The sequence below is a fragment of the Gekko japonicus genome, unplaced genomic scaffold, assembly GCF_001447785.1.
Source record: "Gekko japonicus isolate JY-2015 unplaced genomic scaffold, Gekko_japonicus_V1.1 scaffold1579, whole genome shotgun sequence".
Taxonomy (NCBI): Eukaryota; Metazoa; Chordata; class Lepidosauria; order Squamata; family Gekkonidae; genus Gekko; species Gekko japonicus.
Genome location: NW_015161443.1, coordinates 167603 through 191146, shown reverse-complemented (window position 1 = coordinate 191146; position 23544 = coordinate 167603). Strand labels below are relative to the sequence as shown.

The 23544-nt window shown below is 46.6% G+C and overlaps 1 protein-coding gene across 1 annotated transcript in view; it reads right to left on the bottom strand.

Moving 5' to 3' along the window:
* LOC107125607 (keratin, type II cytoskeletal 5-like) overlaps nucleotides 1–17106 on the bottom strand; it is a 35525-nt gene extending 18419 nt beyond the window's left edge. Inside the window, exons 1-6 of the mRNA XM_015429038.1 lie at nucleotides 16419–17106; nucleotides 12378–12592; nucleotides 10890–10950; nucleotides 8444–8539; nucleotides 6965–7129; nucleotides 4437–4562 (exon numbers count right to left, since the gene is read on the bottom strand). Coding sequence (XP_015284524.1) covers nucleotides 4437–4562; nucleotides 6965–7129; nucleotides 8444–8539; nucleotides 10890–10950; nucleotides 12378–12592; nucleotides 16419–17024 — 1269 coding nt within the window. The 5' untranslated portion in view covers nucleotides 17025–17106. The remainder of the gene's footprint in view (nucleotides 1–4436; nucleotides 4563–6964; nucleotides 7130–8443; nucleotides 8540–10889; nucleotides 10951–12377; nucleotides 12593–16418) is intronic.
* Between the last annotated feature and the right edge of the window lie 6438 nt (nucleotides 17107–23544).

Genomic DNA, 23544 nt, shown 5'->3' with positions numbered 1-23544 from the left:
AGGAGGAGGAGGAGGAGGAGGAGGAGGAGGAGGAGGAGGAGGAGATTGGATTTGTACCCCGCCCTTCACTTGGAGTCTCAGAGCGGCTTACAAACTCCTTTCCCTTCCCCTCCCCACAACAGGCACCCTGTGAGGTGGGTGGGGCTGAGAGAACTCTGACACAAACTGCTCTTTTTCAAGGACAGCTGTGCCAGAGCTTGTGACTGACCCAAGGTCACATCAGCAGGTGCAAGTGGAGGAGTGGGGAATCAAACCCGGTTCTCCCAGATTAGAGTCCACACACTTAACCACTACACCAAACTGTTTCACATAGAATGTCAAATGGCATGATCATGCCTGTTCCAAACACTGGCCATCCTCATGTGACGGGATTGTCATGTTCACTTCATGTTGCCAGCTCAGCATTTATTTTGTTTTTAATTATAATAATTATGAAAATGGACTGTTTCATACTTATTGTAATTAATATGAAAACAAATTCCCCAACTAAACAGCACCCGGTTGCCACCCCAAAAAATCTGGCCATGGGTTTGGAGGCCGTTGGTGGGATGGTTAATAAAGAGCAGGTTGAAACTGAATCCGACAAAGAGGGAGGTTCTGTGGCTAGGGGGAGGGGCTTCAGGACTTGGGTTCAGTTTACTGGCCCTTGATGGGGTGCCACTGACACCAGTGCAGTCTGTCAAGAGCCTGGGTGTGATCTTGGACACCTCCCTTAACATGGAGGCCCAGGTCACACATACAGCCAGGCTGGCATTTTTCCATCTACACCGAGCCCGGCAGCTGGCCCCTTTCCAGTTGTGCTGTGACCTGGCCATAGCAATCCATGTGATGGTCACCTCCAGGCTAGACTACTGTAGCCTGCCCTTGAGACTGACCCAGAAGCTCCAACTGATCCAAAATGTGGCAGTGCACATCCTAACAGGAACATCCTGGGCTGCACATATTCGACTTGTGCTGCGCCAGCTGTACTGGCTTCCGGTGGAGCACCAAATCAAGTTCAAGGTTTTGGTTCTGACCTTTAAGGCCTTGAGCGGTCTGAGACTGACGTATCTGCAGGACCGCCTCTTCCATTACCCCCCGGGGAGAGCATTACGCTCTTCACAGAACAACTTGCTGGTGATCCCCAGCCCTAGGTATATCCAGCTGTCCCCAAACAGGGCCAAGGCCTTTTCAGTCCCGGCTCTGACCAAGTGGACCTCTGTGCCAGATAACATCAGGGCCCTGCAGGATCTTATGCAATTCTGCAGGGCCTGCAAGGCAGAGATGCTCCGCCAGGCAATCGGTTGAGGCAGAGGTCATTTCGGGGGGGATCACAGGGGATCGCAGTTCCCCCGGGTGAGGTACGGGGGCGGGGCACATGATGAAGCCCCGCCCCCTGCTTCCGCCCGCCCCGCTTCCAGCCCTCATTCAGCCAGGAGGAGGAAGGAGAAGAGGGAGGGTAAGTTGCTTCCTCCCTGCCTCTCCCCACCCCTGCCTGCCTGGGGCCAGGGAGGGCCTTCGCGGGGCTTCCTTGCACTCCCGCTGGCCTTGCAGGTCTACCACTGGGCCCCTGATGGGGCTCGGCAGTGGAGCTGCAAGGCCAGCGGTGGCGGCCGGGACCGTTGGGGGAGGGGTGTGTGGCCTTATGACACACTTCCGGTGATGTCAGGGGGTGTGGCATATGCTAATGAGTTATGCTAATGAGTTCCCCTAGCTCTTTTTCTATGAAACGACCCCTGGGTTGAGGACAAAGATGGTTGACATCATGGCTGGCACCCTACCTGGACCCTTTTTCCTTGTGGAGCCTACCCCACCCCCCAAGTACGTGCAAAGCACTAACAAACCAGATGGGAGGAACTGTAAAAAAAATTCACCACTTGCTTTTAATTATTGTATAATTCTGGATAAAGCTTTTATATGTTTTAATGGTTTTTTAATGTTCTACATCGCCTAGAGCCCCATGGTCGTGGGGATTAGGCAATAAATAAATAAATGAAGGAGCTGCGGTGGCTCAAGTGGTTAAGACGCTGAACTGCAGGCTGTGGGAGGTCGGTAGTTCAGCAGTTCGAGACCTAGGTGCCGCATGATGGAGTGAGCGCCCGTCTCTAGTTCCAGCTCCTGCCAACCTAGCAGTTCGAAAGCAAGAAATTGCAAGTAGATAAATAGGTACCACTTTGGTGGGAAGGTAACACCGTTCCGTGTGCCTTGGTGTTTAGTCATGTCGGCCACATGACCACGGAAACGTCTTCGGACAACGCTGGCTCTTCGGCTTTGAAACGGAGATGAGCACCGCAACCCTAGAGTCGGACTCGACTGGCTTTCGAGCAAGGGAACCTTTACCTTTACCTTTTTTAAATGTAAAGTGATAAATAATAAATAAATAATATAATGAAAGACCACAATTTTCTTTTATTTTGTTGTTGGTCTCTTTTGTTATTGCAGTCTCCGCTTCTATTCACTTTTGCAAGTCTGGCAGGATTTTGCTAATAAGGGCATCGAGAGAACACAGTGTTCCGAAGGGGGAGGGGGGAGAGAGACAGAGAGGCTCTGAGCTCTTTTGGTTGACTGCGAGCTGTAACCACTAGGATTACATACATGTGAATGGTATTCCAGTCCTGAAGGATAGGGGGTGGTATCTTGCCTTCCTGTCTCCTCCCAATGTCTGCCCTGCTGTGCCAAATTGTCCCTCGCACTCTGCACTTCCCCTGCTTGCCTGCTGTTTTCCAAACCTTATCGCCTGTCCAAGCATATCTACCTCAAGGTCCCCTTTCTTGTGTCACTGAATGCCCTTGCCTTCTCAGTCTGCCCTTCTCCTGCTGCTTTTTTTCAAGCTCATTAGCTGTAGCACTATCTGTGTTATTGTTTGGAATCTTTCCTACCAATTATCCCACGTAGACTTTAATGTTTAATATTAGGGCCTTTCATTGCCTCAAAAGTGGGGGGGGGGCAGTATTCTATCTGCCTGAAATTTGTCATGGGGGGGGGTCCCTCACAGAATACTACAGTTCTGCTGAGCGATGTCCAGTTAAGATTTTTTTAAAAAAATTACAGAAGTGGGAAGTGTCAATTGAAACCAATGGGAAATAATAATGAAATAGAGTTATGAAAACAAAACAGTGAAAGAAACAATAATGACAAAAAGCCATACAAAACAACCAATAGCAAAAGATTCCCTTTTTTTGGAATTAATAACAATAATGAAAGAAACAAACTCCCACAAATATGTATATGAATGCCTGTTTCACTTATATTCCAGAAAAATGTTGTCGTGTAATACGAAAGAAAGAAAGCTGATACCCCTAGAGGAATTCCTTTATGGAAAAATCTGTGGTGCTGAGAATGGTAAGCCCTAGAATGGAGAAAAAAACTAGCTCATACATAGTCCACTCACTTCTCTGTCAAGTGTAGTATTGTCTTCTCCTATGCACACTTACCTGGGGATAAGCATAACTGAACATAGTTGAATTTATTTTTGAGTAAACATGCAAAGACCTGTGGATGAAACATGGGGGGATTTGTGAATGGATCTCATCAATGGTTATTACTGGTCAAGAGCAGCTGCTGGGAGGCCCAGGGTGGATCTGGGCACAGCATGGGCGGGAATACAGGTTAGTCCTTTCTGCCCTGCTGTGTCCCTGTCCTCACATGAAGAAGAGGAAGAAGAAGAAGAAGAGATTGGATTTATACCCCACCCTTCACTTGAAGTCTCAGAGCGGCTTACAAACTCCTTCCCCTTCCCCTCCCCACAACAGACACCCTGTGAGGTGGGTGGGGCTGAGAGAACTCTGACACAAACTGCTCTTTTTCAAGGACAGCTGTGCCAGAGCTTGTGACTGACCCAAGGTCACACCAGCAGCTGCAAGTGGAGGAGTGGGGAATCAAACCCGGTTCTCCCAGATTAGAGTCCGCGCACTTAACCACTACACCAAACATGGAAAGCCAGGGAGCCATGATGGTTTGATTGGTGGATTATAACTGGAGAAATCCCTGTTGCCATTAAAATCATTGGGTGACCTTGAGATCGTCACCTTCTTTCAGCCTTAACTACCTCACCGGCTTCTCATGAGGCTACAGTGAGGGGAGAGGACCAGGTACTTTCTTGGGATAGAATAATGTTCTAATTAATAAATGCCCCCATGGTATTTACCAATAAAAATTGCATATGAGAACCATCCATGAAACCTCCAGCATCTTGTCAACATTGGCCATAATTTGCCAAGGTTTAAGACACAGAGCAGTCTTCCTGACTCCTGCCACCTGAGATCCTGGGGATCCCAGAAGCTGAAGCTGTGGAGTTGTGCATGCTAAGTATGCTCTCTGCCCTTCAACCAGGCCCATTTCTGCTAAGGAGGTAGAGACATGAAGCATACAGTAAGTATGTGTACAGATATGTATACAGATCGTATATCTATATATGCAAGAAATATAGTTGGTGCTTTATGGGAAACAGTCCCTACCTGCTTCTTCACACTTTCGATTTCTGCCTTCAGCCTGTGGATGATCCGGTTCAGCTCAGCAATCTCATTCTTGGTGTTCTTCAGGTCGTCACCATGAGAACTGGCTGTGGTCTGAAGTTCCTGGAACTGTAATGAAGACACTTATTAGGAATGGAGTTACTCCAAAGATTTTGGACATGCAAGAAGGGAATGCTTTCACATTGTCTCCTATCTATGGGGGAGCTCCAGGGAACACGCTTGAGGTGACTGTGACTTGCCCTACCCTTGATTTCACCTCCGTTCAGGCTATGGTAACATCCAGGTTGGGAAATCAGCTGTCTATCAAGACCATTTGGAAAACATCAGCTGGCCTATGACAGAGCTGTAATGCTGAACCAGAACGATCAAACATGAATGCATTCTGCCCATGCTTCAAGAATGTTATTTCAGAATGTGATCCTGGGCACAACCGAGTGCAGGACTTGATGTGTACAGCCATAAACACTTTGAGAGCAGTGGATCTGAAGGATTGCCTACTCCCATGTGAACCTTTCCCACTGCTAAGACCTCTGTCAGTGATTTCATAAGTAATGTGAATGGCTGTGGCTACCAGGAACAGAGCCAGCTTTGTGGTGGCACCTCACTTATGGAATTCCTTCCCAGGTAGGGTTGCCAACCTCCAGGTGGGGCCTGGTGATCTCCTGGAATTACAACTTATTTCCAGAGGACAGAGATCCGTTTCCCTGGAGAAAATGGCAGCTTTGGAGAGTGGACTCTGTGCCATCACACACCACTGAGGTTCCTTCTCTCCCTAAATCCTGCCTTCCCCAGACTCCAACCTCAAATCTCCAGAAACTTCCCCAACCAGAGTTGGCAACCCTGCTTCCCAGTGTCTATTGGACTGATGCTTTTGCTGCTAGATGCCAGCAAGGAAAATGTTTTTCAGGCTTTGAACAGCTTTCAATGCATTTCTTGTTAAGCTGACTTAATTGAATGGTTTGTTTTTCTACTTTTTACTTCCATATTGTTTTACATTTGTGATTGTTGCTAAGGCGTGCCATGAGCTGCCTTGAAAGCCAAGGACCAAAGGAAGAAATATAAAAATGCAGTAAGTAAATAAAAGAAACAACATGTCTGGGCCCGCTGGAGAGATAGTTCCCAGAAACCTCCATACTGCAGTGTAGTGTCATGGTTCGGATGTTGGACTAGGGCCTAAACGACACAGGTTGGATTGCCTGTTCTGTCATGGAAGCTTGAGGCTGTGGTTCAGTGGTAGAGCCTCTGCTCGGTATGCAGAGGGTCCCAGGTTCAATCCATGATATTTCCAGTTAAAAGGATAAGGTTGTAGGTGATGAGAAAGACCTCTGTCTGAGACCCTGAAGAGCTGCTCCCAGTCTGAGCAGCCAATACTGACCTTGATGGACCAAAGGTCTGATTCAGAACATTTTGGTACGTTGGCTCTGATTTGATTGTATCTTATGGACCAAAATAGGAAGGCTTACAATAGTAATATTATTCAGGACATATATACCTGACCATGACACAAGACAATACTCTATGAGGCCTCACCAATATTCTTAGGCCTTGCGTCAACTGAGTATAACTATAAAACTCCTCCTTTGGTCCTACATTGCTTTATTTATTGTCTCAATATTGTATCATAGAGCCTATATGTACAAATATTGCTTGACCACTGAAGAAGGCCACTTTGGTCCGGTCGCAATAGGTCCCACTTGTGTATATTGTACACTTTCATTCTGTACTGAGGCTACAATCGGGCCCATAATTGTTTTTTAACTAATTGATAATAAATACATGTATTTTTTATAATAATTAAGTTACAATTATAGTTTTTAGTCATTGGTCCTCTACTTTGTATATAACTGAGCTTTCAGGTACCTGACTGATTCTGTTGAAGGCAGATGCCTATGTGCATGAGACCTGGGGCCAGTCACTTTCTTGCAACCTAACCTAACTCACATGGTTGTTATGGAGGAGAGGAAACAGATGGCCCTGTGTCCCTTGGAGATAGCGTGGAATAAAAATACAGTAAATAAAGAGATAGATGACTAACAGTGCAAAACTCCTAGAGTCTAAAGCCCTGAGACAGCCTGAGCTATTTTGTAGAATTCAGTGTAGAACAAGAAGATCAGCATTGATCTTTTAAGTTATTACATCGTATATATTTTAAGCCACATTCTTACACCATTATGCCATATATATTGTGTTATATATTTGCTAAGCTATTATGTCATGTACTATTTTATATACACATGTATTCTGACCAAGGAATGTCCTCAATATCTGTACATCTGCCCTTACATTATGTTTTTGGTAATTATATATCCTGTGAGTTTTTCCCTATTCCCTTTTTTCTTTCTGTATTCCCTGAAAATTTAAAATAATTAAAAGAGAGAGAGAGAGACAAGATCAGCATCACTTGCGCAAGTCTCAGTTGCCTCGTGCTTCCTGATCAGCTGAAAAGAAAACAGCGCTCCAGGTATAGACCATCCTCCCACTTCACGCGGCAACAGGAACCGGTGCCTTACCTTGTCTTGGTACCACGCTTCGGCCTCGGCCCGACTCCGGTTTGCAATGTCTTCATACTGAGCTTTCACTTCAGCAATGATGCTGTTGAGGTCCAGGTCTCTGTTGTTGTCCATTTGGAGGATGATGTTGGTGTCACTGACCTGCCCTTGGATCTGAGCCAGTTCCTGCCAGGGGAAAAAAATAGATTGATTTGAGAGGTGATCGTTTGATCATTGTGACTGGCCAAATGACAGGTTCTGGTCTGGGTCTGTGTAAAGTGCCATCAAGTCTCAGCTGACTTCCAGCAACCCCAGCAAGGGGCTCTCAAGGCAAGTGAGAAGCAGAGGTGGTTTGTCATTTCCTTCCTCCGCAGGGTCTTCCTTGGCGGTCTCCCTTCCAAGTACTGACCCTGATTAGCTTCTGAGATCTGACAAGATCGGGTTATACCCTGCTGCCTTCCCTCCCAGGTTCTGGTTTGAAGGTCCCTATTTATTGTCTCAATATTGTATCATTGAGCCTATATGTACAAATATTGCTTGACCACTGAAGAAGGCCACTTTGGCCAAAATGTGACCGGTCGCAATAGGTCCCACTTGTGTATATTATCTACTGAGTGGTCCGTGCTCAGATGATCACAATAACCACAACTTAATTCAACCAGAGTTTTGCCTGATATTGGAACTGAGCCATACAGTGCTTCACCCATCACTGAAACAAACATGCAGACTCCTCATGTGTGCACTTGCTAGACTTGTAAAGGGCTGCTTGGTTAGAGTAGCCGGGGTCTGCTGCCCTCCTGCCTCCCACGCCATTGAAAAATATCCACTTTCTGACTCCCAAATATAATCAGAAGCAGTATAATACTAACTCTAGATACTCCTATAGAAAAAAAATCTCTAATCATCTTGATAAATGGGGGCAGCACAATCATAACTCACATGATTCATTCCCAGTTCTGCATAGAGAGAGAGAGAGAGATATGGAAGAACAGTGTTGAGATTTAGCTCCCTGACAGGTGCCTGGAATATCACATTTGAGAATCTGAATAGCAGTTCACAAGTCTGCCGAGGCACCAGTCACACTCGCTCTTTATCCATAAAAGTGATGTTCTCAGTGATCCCATCTCTGCAAACTGTGACTGTGAGATGCAGTGCAAGAACTAGGCACTCTCTCTCTCTCTCTCTCTCTCAGCTTAACTGACCTCACAAGGTTGTTTTGAGGATAAGATGGAGGAGGGGAGAATGATGTTGTATGCCACTTTGGGTCCTCCTTGGGAGAGAAAAGCGTGGTATAAATCACTAAATATCTAACTAACATCAGTCAAATTCCAGTCTGTACCCTGGACATGATTCTTCATTACGCTGATTGCTGTGGATCAAGATTCCTTTCTAGAATGCTACAAGGACAATCAGAGTGGTGAGACTTAGAAATAATTTGATTGAGAGTTTTTGCAAAATGACATTTTAAAAAAAACGAGAATGTTGAAGTTAAGCTCTTACCGCCTCATAGAGGGCTCTCAGGAAGTTTAATTCATCTGTCAAGCTATCTGACTTTGCTTGAAGCTCTACTTTGTTCATGAAGGAGCCATCAACATCCTGAAATAACATAATGTATTTGTGTTCTGTTAAAACATTGCTGCAGCAGCAGCGGAGAACATAAGAAGAATCCTGACGGAATCCGACCAAGGGTCCATCTGATCCAGTATCCTGTTTTCAATGGGGAGCAGCCAGATGCTTCTTGGCATTCACAAGCAAAATCAAAAGAGGACTGGCCATCCTCTAATGTTTGTCCCCAGGATTTTATATCCAGAGTATACTTCCTCCATACATGGATGTTCTTATTAGCTCTCACAGAGCTACTGGGTGCTTCATCATTTATTACTTCAATAATCTTTACAACAACCCTGTAAGGTAGAATGATATTATTGTACTCATATTGCAGATGGGGAGGAAGGGCTGAAAGATAGCCCCCTTCAAAGCCAAGTTACTGGAGGATACCAATGAACTCTTGACAAAGGTTTTGAACAAAGGCTCCACAGCTCACTCTCTTAGCCAATATCCTAAAGACCCTGGATAATCTCTTTCTTTAAACTGAAGTAAAATATGGAAGCATCTTCTCCAGTTGGTATTAGTTGGCCACTACCAGTGGAGACAAGTAACCATTAAAAGCAGAGTGCAGCTTTGGCCATAGCAGAGGGCTGATAATTCAGTCATCTGGAGAATGGCCGGATGACCTCCAATTTGAATCTCATTTTCTGTTCAAACACAATCCCTAAGAGCTCAATCAAAAAGTTATTTCTTCCTGCAAATAGAGCTGTGAGAATAAATATCTGTTCTTTTGTACTTAAGAATCTTTCTATAAAACAGGAGTCCATTGTTGCTAATCTAGAAATTACTCCCCTACAAAAGAACTTCAAAGGGAAAATCCAGTGGGAAATTGCTGAAGTAGCATTCAACAAAAAGTTCAATGCTATCTTCTCACCATGCCTCAGCAATCACCTGTCATTTCTCACTTAAGTGCTAATATCTTAGCACATACAGATGTTAATTTGTACAGCTACCCGGTGCTAGACCTATTTTGTGTTGATTCTACTTTGCCTGTCAACAGTTGGGAGTGATCCTCATCTACTTTAAATGGATTGATTATCCTTTTGTTCGATATTGTCTGGAACCAGCCTCCCTTTGTAATATCTCCCCCTTCCTACACACACCTTTTTGTTGTCTGCAGCTTTGAGTATAAACACATTTGCCTAATGTTTGAACACTGCGTGCATTTGATGAAGCAATCCCTGATTCATGAAAGCTTAGGCTAGAATAAATGTTGTTAGTATTTATGGTACTGCTTGGCTGTTATTTAATCTTTCTACAACAGAGTAACACAGCTACCCACCAGGAATCAAGCGTCTTTTTAGTTAGCCATATGTGGTAAGAAATTTTAGAAATATAGAAGGTTTGGGTTTAAAAATGAACCAAATAGTTTATAAAATCCATATATCTGTCCCTGTCTTTGCTAGCAAAACAGCAAACAGGCTTGGCCTGCTTCAATGAACCAAACCATGATTCTTGGCCAGCCCTTTGTTCCAGGCAAATCTCTTTCTCGGTCACGCATGCAAAAAGTCACACATTCCATTCCCAGGATCTGAATCAATGTAAATATCCACAGGTGTGAGACCCACAATTTCCTAAGCAATAAAATGTATATAACAGGAAAGGCCATTTGGGCAGTGACAGACTTCAATCTAACTCCTGAGATACATAAATTCACATACCCCACTTCCATCTCAGAGATAAAATCAAAGAACAGTTTTGGGAACACCAGGAAAAAACAATTAGACTGTGCTAATCCTGTACACAAAATGTAGCTTTTGGAGTGTGAGACGCAAGGAAGCAATCTCCTGTAAAACTTCAAAATGTTAATTTATAACTGTAATTTAATTATTGGGGGACCTCTTTGATCATTTGGTATAAATGCTGGTCAGCCTCAACAGACCTTCGCTGACTCTTGAAGGAATCTGGAGAGGCATTTGCTCTCCAGAGACTTTTGGGAGTTCAGCCCGGAAGGCCTTTCGTTTTTCTGCATGCTTTGGGGGGGACTTTGCTTGCATGTTTATTTTTCTGTGTATTTACTATCAATATTTAGGAAATAGGATTCTACTGTGTTGGCAGATGGCAGAGCGTCTTGCTAGCCACCTTGCCAGGTAAACCTTTGAATGTTTTTTTTTCTTTTAATAAGGTAAGTTTTGTTTTAAGAAGAGACCTTTGAGTGTCTCTGCCAGTGCTTAGCGGTTTCCAAGCTTACACCTCTGCCTTTGGTAAGGAGGCAACACTCAGGGGGCACACGAACCAAGGAAAGTGTGGGTGGCACGGGTAAAAACGCATTCACAGACACGTGCAGCCACACTTTTCTCACGACACCATGAAACAATTTTGAAGAACAGACTGTTACCTTCTTGATGCCAACAAAATCATTTTCAGCTGTCGTGCGCCTGTTGATTTCATCTTCATATCTGTTAGAGGTAGAAATGCAAGCGGATTGTAAAAGGATGGCAAGAAATGGCATTACGACATTTCCACCTCTGATGTTATAATCTAACCTATACTGTGTTTTCTGGTATACAAATCTCTTTATGGTCAGCCTTTGCCCAGCCACTGCCATCCAGGACAAACCGTTACCAGTTTCAGAAAGACATCATAAAACTCACAAGGGACAGGAATATATTCAGGGGGCAATGTCATTTGTACAGAAACCCTCATTTCTGCAATGATATTTCACTCCGGTCTTCCAGCCATCCAACCGAGGCACATCAAGGGTCTGTCCCCTTCCTAAATTGATTTGAAACCATTTCCAAAATGAAATCCTCAACCCAAAGAGACAAAATGAAAAGAAAGGCCTAGATCCTGCAGTGTTCAAGCAAAAAACATAAATGGTCTTAGCATAGTTCCAATTGCATGTAATCTTCTGCAAGACCTAATGTTTTCCTTCCTATATCTTACAGTGCCCAGAAATTGCTTAAACAAGTGGGGGGAAAGATAGCTATGTCTAACTTTGTGCAAAGGGGCCAGGTCAAGGTTTCTCCTGCTTGTGCAAAGATCTAGCCCGTATGGAAGTCTTCTGATGAATCTGAGTCAAACAGGGGAGAAGCTGGGTAAAGTAGACCTCATGTCATGGCAATAGGAACTGTGCACATGGGTATACCCTGCTGCGGAAATTGAGTCCATCATTTATGGGAATCATATAACATCTGTATGAAGTCTTGTAGAAGCCCAATTCAAGTGCCTAAGGATGCAATCCAGAGTAGTTGGGAGACAGTCCCCTTGCTCATTCTGAACAGGACTGCCTTCATTGAGAAGAATATTGCAGGAAAGTTTTTCTGGCACATCTTAAACATTTTTTTTAAAAAATGGGATGAACAGTCATGTTATATACGATGTTAATTACGATGCCCAGATTTTATTGCTCTGTTTCACAATTTTTACAATCCTTTAAATACTTGCTCTAAATGCCCTCACTTTTTAATGTGCAATAAAAGTGCCTCCAGTCTCCGCCACAGGCTGGAGTCTGTGCCAGAACAATCAAGATATCATTGCCTGATACAAAGTCCCTAAGGCTTCAGCTCTACCTCCGTCTCATTGCTGGATCGACCTGTACAGTGATGATGAGGTGGACTGCTCCATTTCAAGTGGGGGGGGGGTTGTGCCCAACATGTTGAAGACAAGCACAGCAGGAAAATAGATGGGCTACATCTTTTCCCCAAGAAATGCTTATTTTCTACTTGTGAGGAGCATTTCTCCCCCCTCAAGGGAGCCTAAAAAATGGGATTCCTTCTGCCAACTGTCTGAGGTGGTATAATCCAGGCTACCATCCCAGGATTCCATCACCTTGTTCCGTTACATGTCTTGATCAGCTTTCTGCATCTTCCCCAGTCTCACTTACTTCTTTCTATAATCTTCCACAAGATCCTGCACATTTCTCAGTTCTCCATCCAGTCTGGACCGGTCGTTCATCAGGGCATCCAGCTGCCTCCTGAGGTTGTTGATGTAAGCCTCAAACATGGGGTCGGTGTTGATTTTGGTGGTCATGCTGCCATGCTGCTGCAGGAGATTCCATTTGGTCTCGAGAACCTTGTTCTGCTGCTCCAGGAACCGCACCTGAAATCCATCAAGAGACCCTTAAGTTGCCTCAAAAGCACACTTGGAGCCAAAGCACACGATGGTCAATGCAGACAACCTCAAACTAATGCATCTATGATGGGTTCACACAGGAGCACTGTGGCCCCCGAGGCAAGCAGGCACACTGTCTGCCATCTAAATCCTCCATACATCAACAGTAGCCAAGGTTGATACAGATTAGAATGAGCCAGGAATGACACAATGGCTCAGGAACCATGGCTCAGACTTCAGTACAGCTACTGCAAACATCACAGAAACTTACCTTAACCACAGTAACCACCTCATGGTATGGTATTGTGGCTAGAGCAGTGGTAGTCACTCCGCAACTCACAGAGAGCTGCATTTGTAATTACCATCAGCCAGATGTGCCACATTTACTTCCATCTTTGGCTGAGGCCTGTACTCAGGGAAGCTCACATCTTACCCATTCCTCTGCTGGCAGCTTTTTCAAGGTGGGAACCACTTGCCAGCTGCAAGCCCCACCAAAGAAAAGCTTTGCCCACTTTCCTGAAACACAGTAAATGCCACACTGGGGAGCCACAAGTGGCATGTCAAGGAACCACATGTGGCTCCTGGGCCACTGAATGAATATCCCTGGGTTGGAGTATCAAACTAAGAGTGGAGAAAAGTAAAGGTAAAAGTTCCCTTGCTTGAAAGCCAGTCGAATCCGACTCTAGGGTTGCGGTACTCATCTCCGTTTCAAAGCCGAAGAGCCAGCGCTGTCCGAAGACATTTCCATGGTCATGTGGCCGGCATGACTAAACACCAAGGCGCACGGAACACTGTTAACTTCCCACCGAAGTGGTACCTAATTATCTACTTGCAATTTCTTGCATTCGAACTGCTAGGTTGGCAGGAGCTGGAACTAGAGATGGTAGCTCACTCCATCATGTGGCGCCCGGGTCTCGAACTGCTGAACTACTGACCTTCCACAGCCTGCAGTTCAGCATCTTAACCACTTGAGCCACTCAAGGTCAAATTCCTGCTCAGCAGTGAAGCTGACTGGGCCAGTCACTCCCTTTCAGCAGAACCTACCTTACACAGTAGAAAAGAACAAGATTCCAGCAGCACCTTAAAGACTAACAAAATTTGTGGTAGGGTATGAGCTTTTCTGAGTCACTGGTATCTGAAGAAGTGAGCAGTGACTCAGGAAAGCTCATACCCATTCAAAGATACCCGAAGAAGTGAGCAGTGACTCAGGAAAGCTCATCCCCTGCCATAAACTTTGTTAGTCTTTAAGGTGCTTCTGGACTCTTGCTCTTTTCTACTGCTACAGACAGAGCAACTTGGCTGCCCATCTTGATCTACCTCACACAATTATTGTGAGGATAAACTGGAAGAGGGAACAACCATGAACCTCCAGTGCAAGATTTTTTAAAAAGTGATAAGTAGATATATTGCATTAGTGAAATAAGCCCCGGGGTGGTTGAAATTGCCTGAATGTTTCAGGTTTTCCCAAAAGCCATGGGCATTGTCTTTGCAATCTCGACCACAGTCCCACAAGGTAGTGCAGTACTATTATCCACACATTGTAGTGGCAGCAGAAACTGAAAGTATAGTAGCTTGCCTAAGTCTGCTGAATGAGTTCCAAGATGTAATTTGAAACAGGGACTCGCTGGCGTGCAGCTCTCCCAGCTAATGCTCCCTCTAAGCTGTGGAGTCTTGTGAGCAAAGATTCTACTTTGTGAGAGAGCGACTTGGCTCCTGCATAACTTAGTTTGCTCTGGAGCCAGCCCTCCCGAGCTAAGACAAAAATGTGTGAGCTGGAGGCTGAAAAACTGTGAGCTAGCTCACACTAACTCAGCTTAGAGGGAACATTGGTTCCAGCATGTTGCATTTTAAACTATAAAAGAAAATAAGGAGGGAGGGGCAGCTCTATCCTCAAAAAAGAGGAAAGAGTGAAGGAGAACTTTAAGGACATACTGTAAGATCTGATGAATGGTGGAGTACTCTCCAAATGCAGTCAGACCAGTGTAAGTAAATCTGCATAGGATTACACTGCACTTTGCCTGGTGGACTGCTGTCAGTGCCTTTATCAAGGTGAGGAATGCCTGTGCTTTTCTATTGGAGGAGATGCATCCAAAGTTGCCATACTTTGTGCTTCTCATGCTATCACCTAAAACTCTTTGGAAGCACCTTTGTGATGCAGAAGAACTTGCAATCCTTGGTCCCGATCATGGCACTCACTGAAACTCACTGAGCATCTTGACTGTGTGAATCCATGCACACTTCAGGGTGCATGCTGACAAACTCTCATATCAAGAATTAAACTTTGCTGGTCTTAAAGGTGCCACTGGACTCAAACTTTGTTCTATTGCTCCAGACCAACATGGCTGCCCACTTGAATCAGGCTTCAGGTAGTCATTGAAGGAACTACAAATCCAGGAAGTTCAATTGGCCTTTTTTGGTGCAAGAATTGGGTCACATTTGCCACAATGTTGGTTGCCAACACACCAGGGGAAAAAATCTTACTTGGTCTTACACCTGATCAATAAAAGCAGGGCAACTGGCAACCTGAAAATGGCTATGTTTGAATAAGTTGTCAAGGAGGGGACCCCAGGAACTCCCTGACTCCGCCCCAGGAATGGTCCAAGGGGCTACAGGGGTGGCCTGACAACCAACAGGCAACCCTCTCCAATGTTTCTGGGAGGGTCCAGGCATCTTACCCCATCGTCCAGGGAGGGGTGGGCCGGCCCACAAAGGAGGCTACCGGGGACCCCCGGGAGGTTGGGCTCGTTGGCAGGGAAGTGACAGAGAACAAAAGGGATGGCCTCAGTTCACAGTCGGGCCAAACCATTTCTCTTTCCCCTTTTTCTTGGGAGGTTGTTAAGATCGGGTGGGAGCACCTTCTCGGAGGAATGGGGCGAATAAAGGTTGAGTGTTGGGAAACCAGGGAGGATTGCGGACACCTGGGCAGGAAGCGCTGTGGGGGAGATGCGGGCATCCGCCCAATCCACCCAGGACGCTGACTGGGGCCGCTGTCGGGAAACTAAAGGAAGAAAAATGCCTAGTGAACCCGACAACGTCTGAGGTGACCACGCTGGTGACATGTTCCTCTGCGCTCCACTAGTGCTCTCACCCAATTGCCACAACAAACCCTGCGAAATCTGACAAAGGTATCACTTTCCTTAAAAGCTTTTACATTCAGACCCTCAAAAAAACCTATGCAGCTGATCTGTGTTATTCTCAGGTCAGTCTGCTTTCATATTTGCACTCCTGGGAGCTCTGTGCAGGGCAAACTGCCAGGTGGCCATCAAAAACACTTGGGTTTGTTTCTCTGCCTCTAAGAACATCTTGAGGTACAGAAATCATCCATTAAAGCTTTTCTCAGCTCTCAAGGGGACAATCTTCCACTGCTCCTGTTGCACAGACACAGCTGCATTGGCTGGTTAAAAAGTTGGCAAACGTAGAAGGTATTGTATAATGCCGCTCTTCCAAACATTCCAGTGCATATGCATTCCCTTCCCTGTGACGTGGGTGGCTTTTCTTTAATCTACTGGGCCAGGGAATCAGCAGCTTGTAAGAGTCAAGCAGGAATCTAGGCCTGCCTCTGTGTCATAGCCAGGCCTTCCTGCCACAAATCCCTGCTATTTGTGGCTGTCATGACACGAGGTAACCACACATGATCTAAATCTGTAATACCTACGGGCAGGAGCATAAACTCCCTTGGATGTAACTGACTCAGGCTTTGAAATCGGCTCTTACCATTGAAAGTGGGCCTGCAACCTTATCCTAAGGTTCATTTCTCTCCTACCCTGTAACACAAATCTCCTTGGCACAAAACCCATCAATATTATTGACTCACCTTGTCAATGAATGATGCAAACTTGTTGTTGAGGCCCTTAATCTGCTCCCTTTCATGCACGCGCACTTTCTGGATCTCCGGGTCAATCTCAAGATTGAGTGGGGACAGGAGGTTGGAGTTGACCGTCACTCGTTGGATGCCTCCAGGAGGAACAATGGGGCATACTCTTCCACCTCCAATAAAACTCCCCATTCCCATGCCACCACCATAGCCTCCAGCTCCATAGCCTCCAGCTCCATAGCCTCCTACTCCATAGCCTCCTGCTCCAAATCCCCCACCACCAAATCCGCCGCCGCCGAATCCACCACCACCACCAAAACCACTTCCACCAAACCCACCACTACCACCATAGAAGCCTACACCACCACCACCAGGGCCAATAGAAATGCTCTTGGTACCTCCTAGGCTGTAGAGGCTTCTACTACCAAAGCCACCTACCCCTACACTTCCTCTCCCACCAACCCCTACACTTCCTCTCCCAGTTCGAGATAAAGAAACTGAGCTGAAGCTTCCTTTGGTCCCACCAGGAATGACCGTGCTGGAAGAGGTGTAGCCACTGGAAATCCTGACCCCACTTCCAGATTTAGAACTGAACTGCCTGCTCATTGTGTCTGACTCAAAAGATACAGAAGTTAGCAAAGAAATAGAAAGAGAGCTAGAGAGAGAGAGAGAAGGACACTAGACCCCTCTCTGAGGTGAGACCTTGGTCTCCCCTCTATTTATACATCGATGTGAAGAGATGGGCTTGGCTGGGATTAGGTGATTAATTAAGACTTAAATCGTTATTGGGCTGGGTTAGATCTGGCAGCAACAAAATCCTTTTCAACGTCTTTAAGTGTTTCTTTGAAGTGAAGCAAGACACAAAAATTGCTTGGCTTGCAGGCTTTAATGGTACACACACAAAAATGTGTACGCTAACAAATTAATTTTCCCACCACCACCACCACACCTAAACCAAATATAAATACGGCATCTCAACAAAGAGGATTTGTTATTTTTTTTTAAAAAAACCTTTCACTTTAATTGAGGATGATTGTTCCTCAGAATCTGACTTCAAAGGTTCATTTCCCTCCCTCCTTCAATCCATTTTTTTTTAAAAAACCTCTATCGTTGGCTTGAAATCTGTCATTCCTCAGTGATAATGAAGGCAGGCTTGAGGCAATTTTGGTTTAGGGGATATCTCTTCAAGCACCAACTCTCTTTTTGGAACACGAAGAAGTACATTGCTTAGCCCTTGGCTATTTTCAGTAGCTGCCTTAGGCATAAAAAAAAGTCTACATCAGTTGCTATCGTTGGAATTAATGTTTTTTCCCATCAACACAAACTGAATGTATTCTGCTTGAGAACAACAGAAGTCAGTGATATTCTTGGCAGGGTGGCCTGCTATGGATGACCAAAAACAAGAACACCTCAGATCATTTGCACATGCTGATTTACATTCATGCATGCAAATTTAATTACGTACATGAATGCTGTCGAGCTGCATCTAACTTATGGTGACTCCAGCAAGGGGCTCTCAAGGCTGTTTGCCATTTCCATCTTCTGCAGAGTCTTCCTTGGTGGTCTCCTATCCTAATACAGACCCTGCTTTGCTTCTGATATCTGATGAGATTTAGCTATACCACACCACCTTACCTCCCCTTTACACATAATTACTATAATGGATGGAGAATTTTGCAAACAGCCCCCCCCCTTTCTTACAGCTCATCCTCTTTCTTCACTCCAATCAGCCTGGCTAGTTTGAGCCTCTGTGGCAGCTCTGGATACCTATGGGTGTTCAGGCACTGAGCCTCTACAGCTGCTGGGCAGACGTGGAGCCCAGCCATTTTAGAGGATGCCTCAAAACAAAGGACAGAAAAAGTGGGCACTGAGGATAGGCTTCAAGAAAGATGGCTGTTCTCTGAAAATGAAGACATCTGGCCATCCTAATCCTAAGGTGATGGGTCTCCAGCAGCCAAGTGTCTCTCAGCAGAGAAAACCAGTAATAACAGGCATACTTCTCTAAAAGAAAGCTTACCCACCAACTATTCATCTTCCACAACAGTGTACAGGCACAGGAAAGTATCAGATCTACTCTAGGGTGCCATGTCTGTTTTTCCAGATCAATCATGAGAAACCTGACAGGCCCGGGCAGGGCTCTGTGTGAACTGACTTTGCATCTTAGAGCATTTCCCAGAATCCTCTTCATTGAGGTGAAGTTCCACAGCAGACACAATGTGGTCTGTAAGCAGGCAGGTTAACGTGGGAAAAAGAAAACCATTTCAGGCTCAAAAACTTGTAGGCCACTGCTGTAAGGGACAGATAGAAAGGTCTGGGCAATGGAGGAGGAGGAGGAGGAGGAGGAGGAGATGATGATGAAGAAGAAGAAGAAGAAGACGAAGAAGAAGACAAAGAGGAGGAGGAGGAGGGGGAGGAGGAGGGGGAGGAGTCTCAGAGCGGCTTACAAATGCTCAAGGGGAAAGTGGTCACTTCCTCTAAGGAGGAAGGTGATTGCCTGTTACAGACCAAGGAAACCAGGGTCCATTTGCATGTGCAGCATTTTCCCTCCCCACTGATCTCTCAAGTCTCTTTGCCAAACATTCTTTGGAGCAAATGCTCACATTGTGCTACAACAGGCAGGAGGCTGTGGCATAGGTGGATTTATTACAGTGTATGCAATTTAAAGATTACCCAGTAGGAAGTATCATACCGAAATGGCTAGTCTTGCAATGTGTATCCTAATGTATGTCACGTGAACATCTACAGAAATGAAGTTCTCAGAAACTGGCAATGAAGCTGCCTTACTCTGAGTCAGACCATCTGTGTGGTCTACTGTAACTGCAAATGGCTCTCCAGCGTCAGAGGCAGTGAAAGCTCTTTTCCCTAGTACCTCAGTACCACTTCCTCAGATCCTTCAGCTTCATGGGGCCAAGGACTGAACCTGGTGCCCACCTCATGCAAGGATGAGGATGAACGAGGGTCCCTTCCTGGTGGATCCTTGAGAAAAGATATAAAATGGGACATTTGACAAAGGGAAGCTATAGAATGGATGTGGTTGGATCCCATGGTAAAGTGCCACTTACAAGTCAGAGGGATTTATGCTGATTCTTGTCTCCTGCTGTAGACCTCTAACCTCCCCCCATGTTGTTTCCGGGGGCTCCCATAGGGTTGCCAGCTCTGGGATGGAAAATACCTAGAGATCTTTGGGGTGGAGCCTGAGCAGGGTGGGGTTTGGAGAGGGGAGGGGATTCAAGGGGGTATAATGCCATAGAGTCCGCCTTCCAAAGCAGCCATTTTCCCTCAAGTGAACTGATCTCTGTTGCCTGGAGTTCTCCAACCACCACCTAGATGTTGGCAACCATAGGATCCCATTTCTCCCAGAAGCACTGTTTCAGGTATTGTTTGGGGCTGCAACACAAGGAAAGAAGCAGAACATAGGGTTGCCAGGCCAAGCCAAACCTGGCAATCAGCAGGCAGGTTGGGAGCAGTGACATGGGGGGGGCATGCAATGGCAGCTGCATCCCTATGCCGCTGCCCAGAGCCAACCCATGTACTCTGGTCTATGCCCCTGCGAGATCTAGATCTCACAGATAGCAAATGAATTGGTAAAATTGTGTCTGGACTGTACCACTTGGGACTGCTGGTTGGGGACTAACATTATTGAAAACGCCAGACCACAAACACATACCCTACTTATAGACAAGTAGAAGTCTGGAAGAAGTTTCTCTTCTAATAAGCTAGTTATTTTATGTATTGAACTGCCTCCCCACACACAGATCAAGTGGTACAGTTAGGGTTGGGGCCTCAAGGGGGGACCTGAAGTCCTCCCAATTACAACTGATCTCCAGGCTCCATGGATCAGTTCCCCTAAAGGAAATGGCAGCTTCAGAAGGCATACCATAGTATACCATAGAGTCTAGGAGAAACGGGAGTCATGTATATATCCAAAGAAATGCAGTTTTAGAGTCTCAGCTGAGCTCCTTCCCTTCTCCAAAGTCCACCCTCTTCAGTCACCACCCCCAAGTCTCCAGGAATTTCCCAAGCTGCAGTTGGCATCCCTAGGTACAGCCCATATATAGGTTTACTAGCTCATGCATTTTGTGCATAGTGTATTGTATTTTGTATGGCTGAAACCTGTCAATCACCCACATCAAATCCTCTCTTCCTTTGTCATCTTCCTTCTGTCAAACATTTAGATTGTGAGTTCCTCAGGGCAAGGATTGGCCTTTTGTACGCCGTCCAGCACTGTGTACAGTAATGAAGGTATATAAATGTTCCTAATAAGAACACTTGCATGGACAATTTTGCTTTTTCCTCCTTTGGAGAAGGCCAAACGGGAGCATGGACCCATGTACCATCCGCTCAGGTTTTCGCTTGTTTTCCCTTGGATCTAAAATCAAAACCAAGTATGAATCAGCACAAAGCATGTGTCAAATTCATTTGGGCCACTCAGTCTGTATAGCAGGACAGAATAACAGTGTAAATACGAGGAAAACTAAACAGTGTAGCACAAAAACAAAATCCAAATTTGTACCGAGGTAAGTTCACTGATGCAAATTCTCTATCATGTGTATCTAAGATTGGGGTTTTCTTTTCTTTTTTCTTTAAGTGGCAAATAGTAACTAGGGGCTAGTTGGGTTCTGAGGCAGATTCATTAAATAGGGACAAGAGTTATGCAGGACTCTCTGGTTTGTAAGACTTTGCCAGGAGTTGCTGCCATGTTTTTGAGCTTGTGTATGCAGTGGCTCAAGTGGTTAAGACGCTGAACTGCAGGCTGTGGAAAGTCAGTAGTTCAGCAGTTCGAGACCCGGGTGCTGCATGATGGAGTGAGCTCCCATCTCTAGTTCCAGCTCCTGCCAACCTAGCAGTTCGAAAGCAAGAAATTGCAAGTAGATAAATAGGTACCACTTCAGTGGGAAGCTAACAGCATTCCGTGCGCCTTGGCGTTTAGTCATGCCGGCCACATGACCACGGAAATGGCTTCGGACAGCGCTGGCTCTTCGGCTTTGAAACGGAGATGAGCACCGCCACCCTAGAGTCAGATTCGACTGGCTTTTGAGCAAGGGAACCTTTACCTTTACCTATGCAGCCCTAAGGGCTAGAGACTTGTCTATTAAACATAGGATGTAAGGGGCAAATGAAATGTTATGTCCAAATGGATGTAAGGAAACCCCTTTTTTAAAAAAAATACAATACAACCTTGAGAGGCTGCAGCTTTAAGTGGAAGGGTGAGGGACAGAAGGATTCATAACCCGTTCCCCATTATTCTGCTCAAAATGCCCCGTTTCAAATCAATCCCCTCAGGGCTATTTTTGGGCAGGAACGCACAGGAACGGAGTTCCAGCTGGATCCCAAGTTGGCCACGCCCAGCAGGAACTCATTAGCATAATAGGCCACACCCAACAGCAGAAACTCATTAGGATTAGCTACAATTAGGGGTGTGTGGCCTAACATGCAAAGGAGTTCCTTCTCCAAAAAAAAGCCCTGGGTTTTGTCAACAAACAAGGTAAAGAGAATAATAAGCAAAAGGTGGGTGTGGCTGGGTGACCACACTTCTGGTAATACGGGGGTGTGGCCTAATATGCGAATGATCTGTGTTGTCAGGGGTGTGGCCTAATATGCTAATTAGTCCCTGCTGTTGGGTATGGCCTATTATGCTAATGAGTTCCTGCTGGGCTTTTTCTACCAAAAAAGCCCTGATTCCTGTTATGTATGCGGCCCGCCACAAGGCGCCCGCAAGAAGTAGAGGAGCTTGGCTCCAAAAGGACAATAGGACCTCGGATCCTAGTCCTCTCCCTAGCCAGCCAATAGGCTCCTTGGTGGGAAATTCAAACCCTCCAATGGAGTGGGAGGCCCGGGGACGGGAGTGTATATAGTTGGCCTTGCAGGGCCGTTGTGTTGTTGTTAAGTACTCAGTAAATGTGTGCAATCGCATGTCGTCGTCCGAGTCCTCCATGCGGCGAACCCAGTACTTTTCAGTGGCGACGAGGATGGGATCCTGCTGAGTCTGGCCTGGCTCGCACCAGCGTGCAACGCTAACTCCATCCTGCTACGCCGCGCCCCCCATCGTGCACCAGCCACACCGCGCACCGCAACAAGGAACCGCAGCCTTGCGCTACCGCTACGCCATGGCCTCCAACCGAGGGAATCTGGAGATCTTCGATCCCGCCCAACCCGAACTCTGGGACTCGTGGACCGACCAGCTGACATGCCATCTAGAGTACAACGAGGTCACCGACGCAGGCAAAAGACAAGCCCTGCTCCTGAGTTCCTGTGGAGTGACCACGGTCCGCCTCGCAAAAAGCCTCCTCACGCCCCGGTCAATCCTGGAGTGCTCCTACGAGGAGATCATCGAGGCCCTCACCAAGTACCTCACCCCACGGCCAATGATGCTCGTGAGGTGGCTGGCTTTCCAGAGCCGAGTGCAGAAGCTGGGCGAGTCGGCCGCAGCCTTCATGGCCGCCCTGCGCCAGCTGGCAATGGACTGCTCCTTCACCAAGGTGGAGGAGAACCTGCTCACACAGTTCGCGTGGGGCCTCAGCGACCTCAAACTGCGGAGGAAGATGGTCGGGACCGCCGACATCAAGCTGGAGGCGGACTTACAACTCGACATCGCGCACGAGGACTCCCACCGCCAACCTTCAGCAGCGCACCAAGTACTCCCCGACATAGACACCGAGGACTCCGAGGAAGAAGACGTCCGCCTCATCCGACAGCCGCCACGCCGCCAGCCACCGGCCCCAGGCAACTCCGGACACAAGCCTGCCGGCCGCTCCACATGCGCCAATTGCAGCAAGGAGCACGAGCGCCGGTCCTGCAGGTTCCGCGACGCAACGTGCCACACTTGCGGGAAGCAGGGACACCTCGCGCACGTCTGCTGGTCCAAGGGAAGCCGGTGCCAACAAGCTCCGATGCAACCATGCCGTCCGTCTACCGCCATGCACGGGACATCCGCAGAGGCATCCGAACTCTATCTCCTCACGGAGCAACTGTCGCAACAGGTACTTCGCCTCCCCAACACAGAGGGCGCCCCAAAAATCCAATTGACAGTTCAGATCGAGGGGGCCCCCTGTCAAATGGAGGTGGATTCAGGGTCAGCAGCGTTCATGATTTCGGTTGAGACGCTACGCCGGCTGTGCCCTGGGGG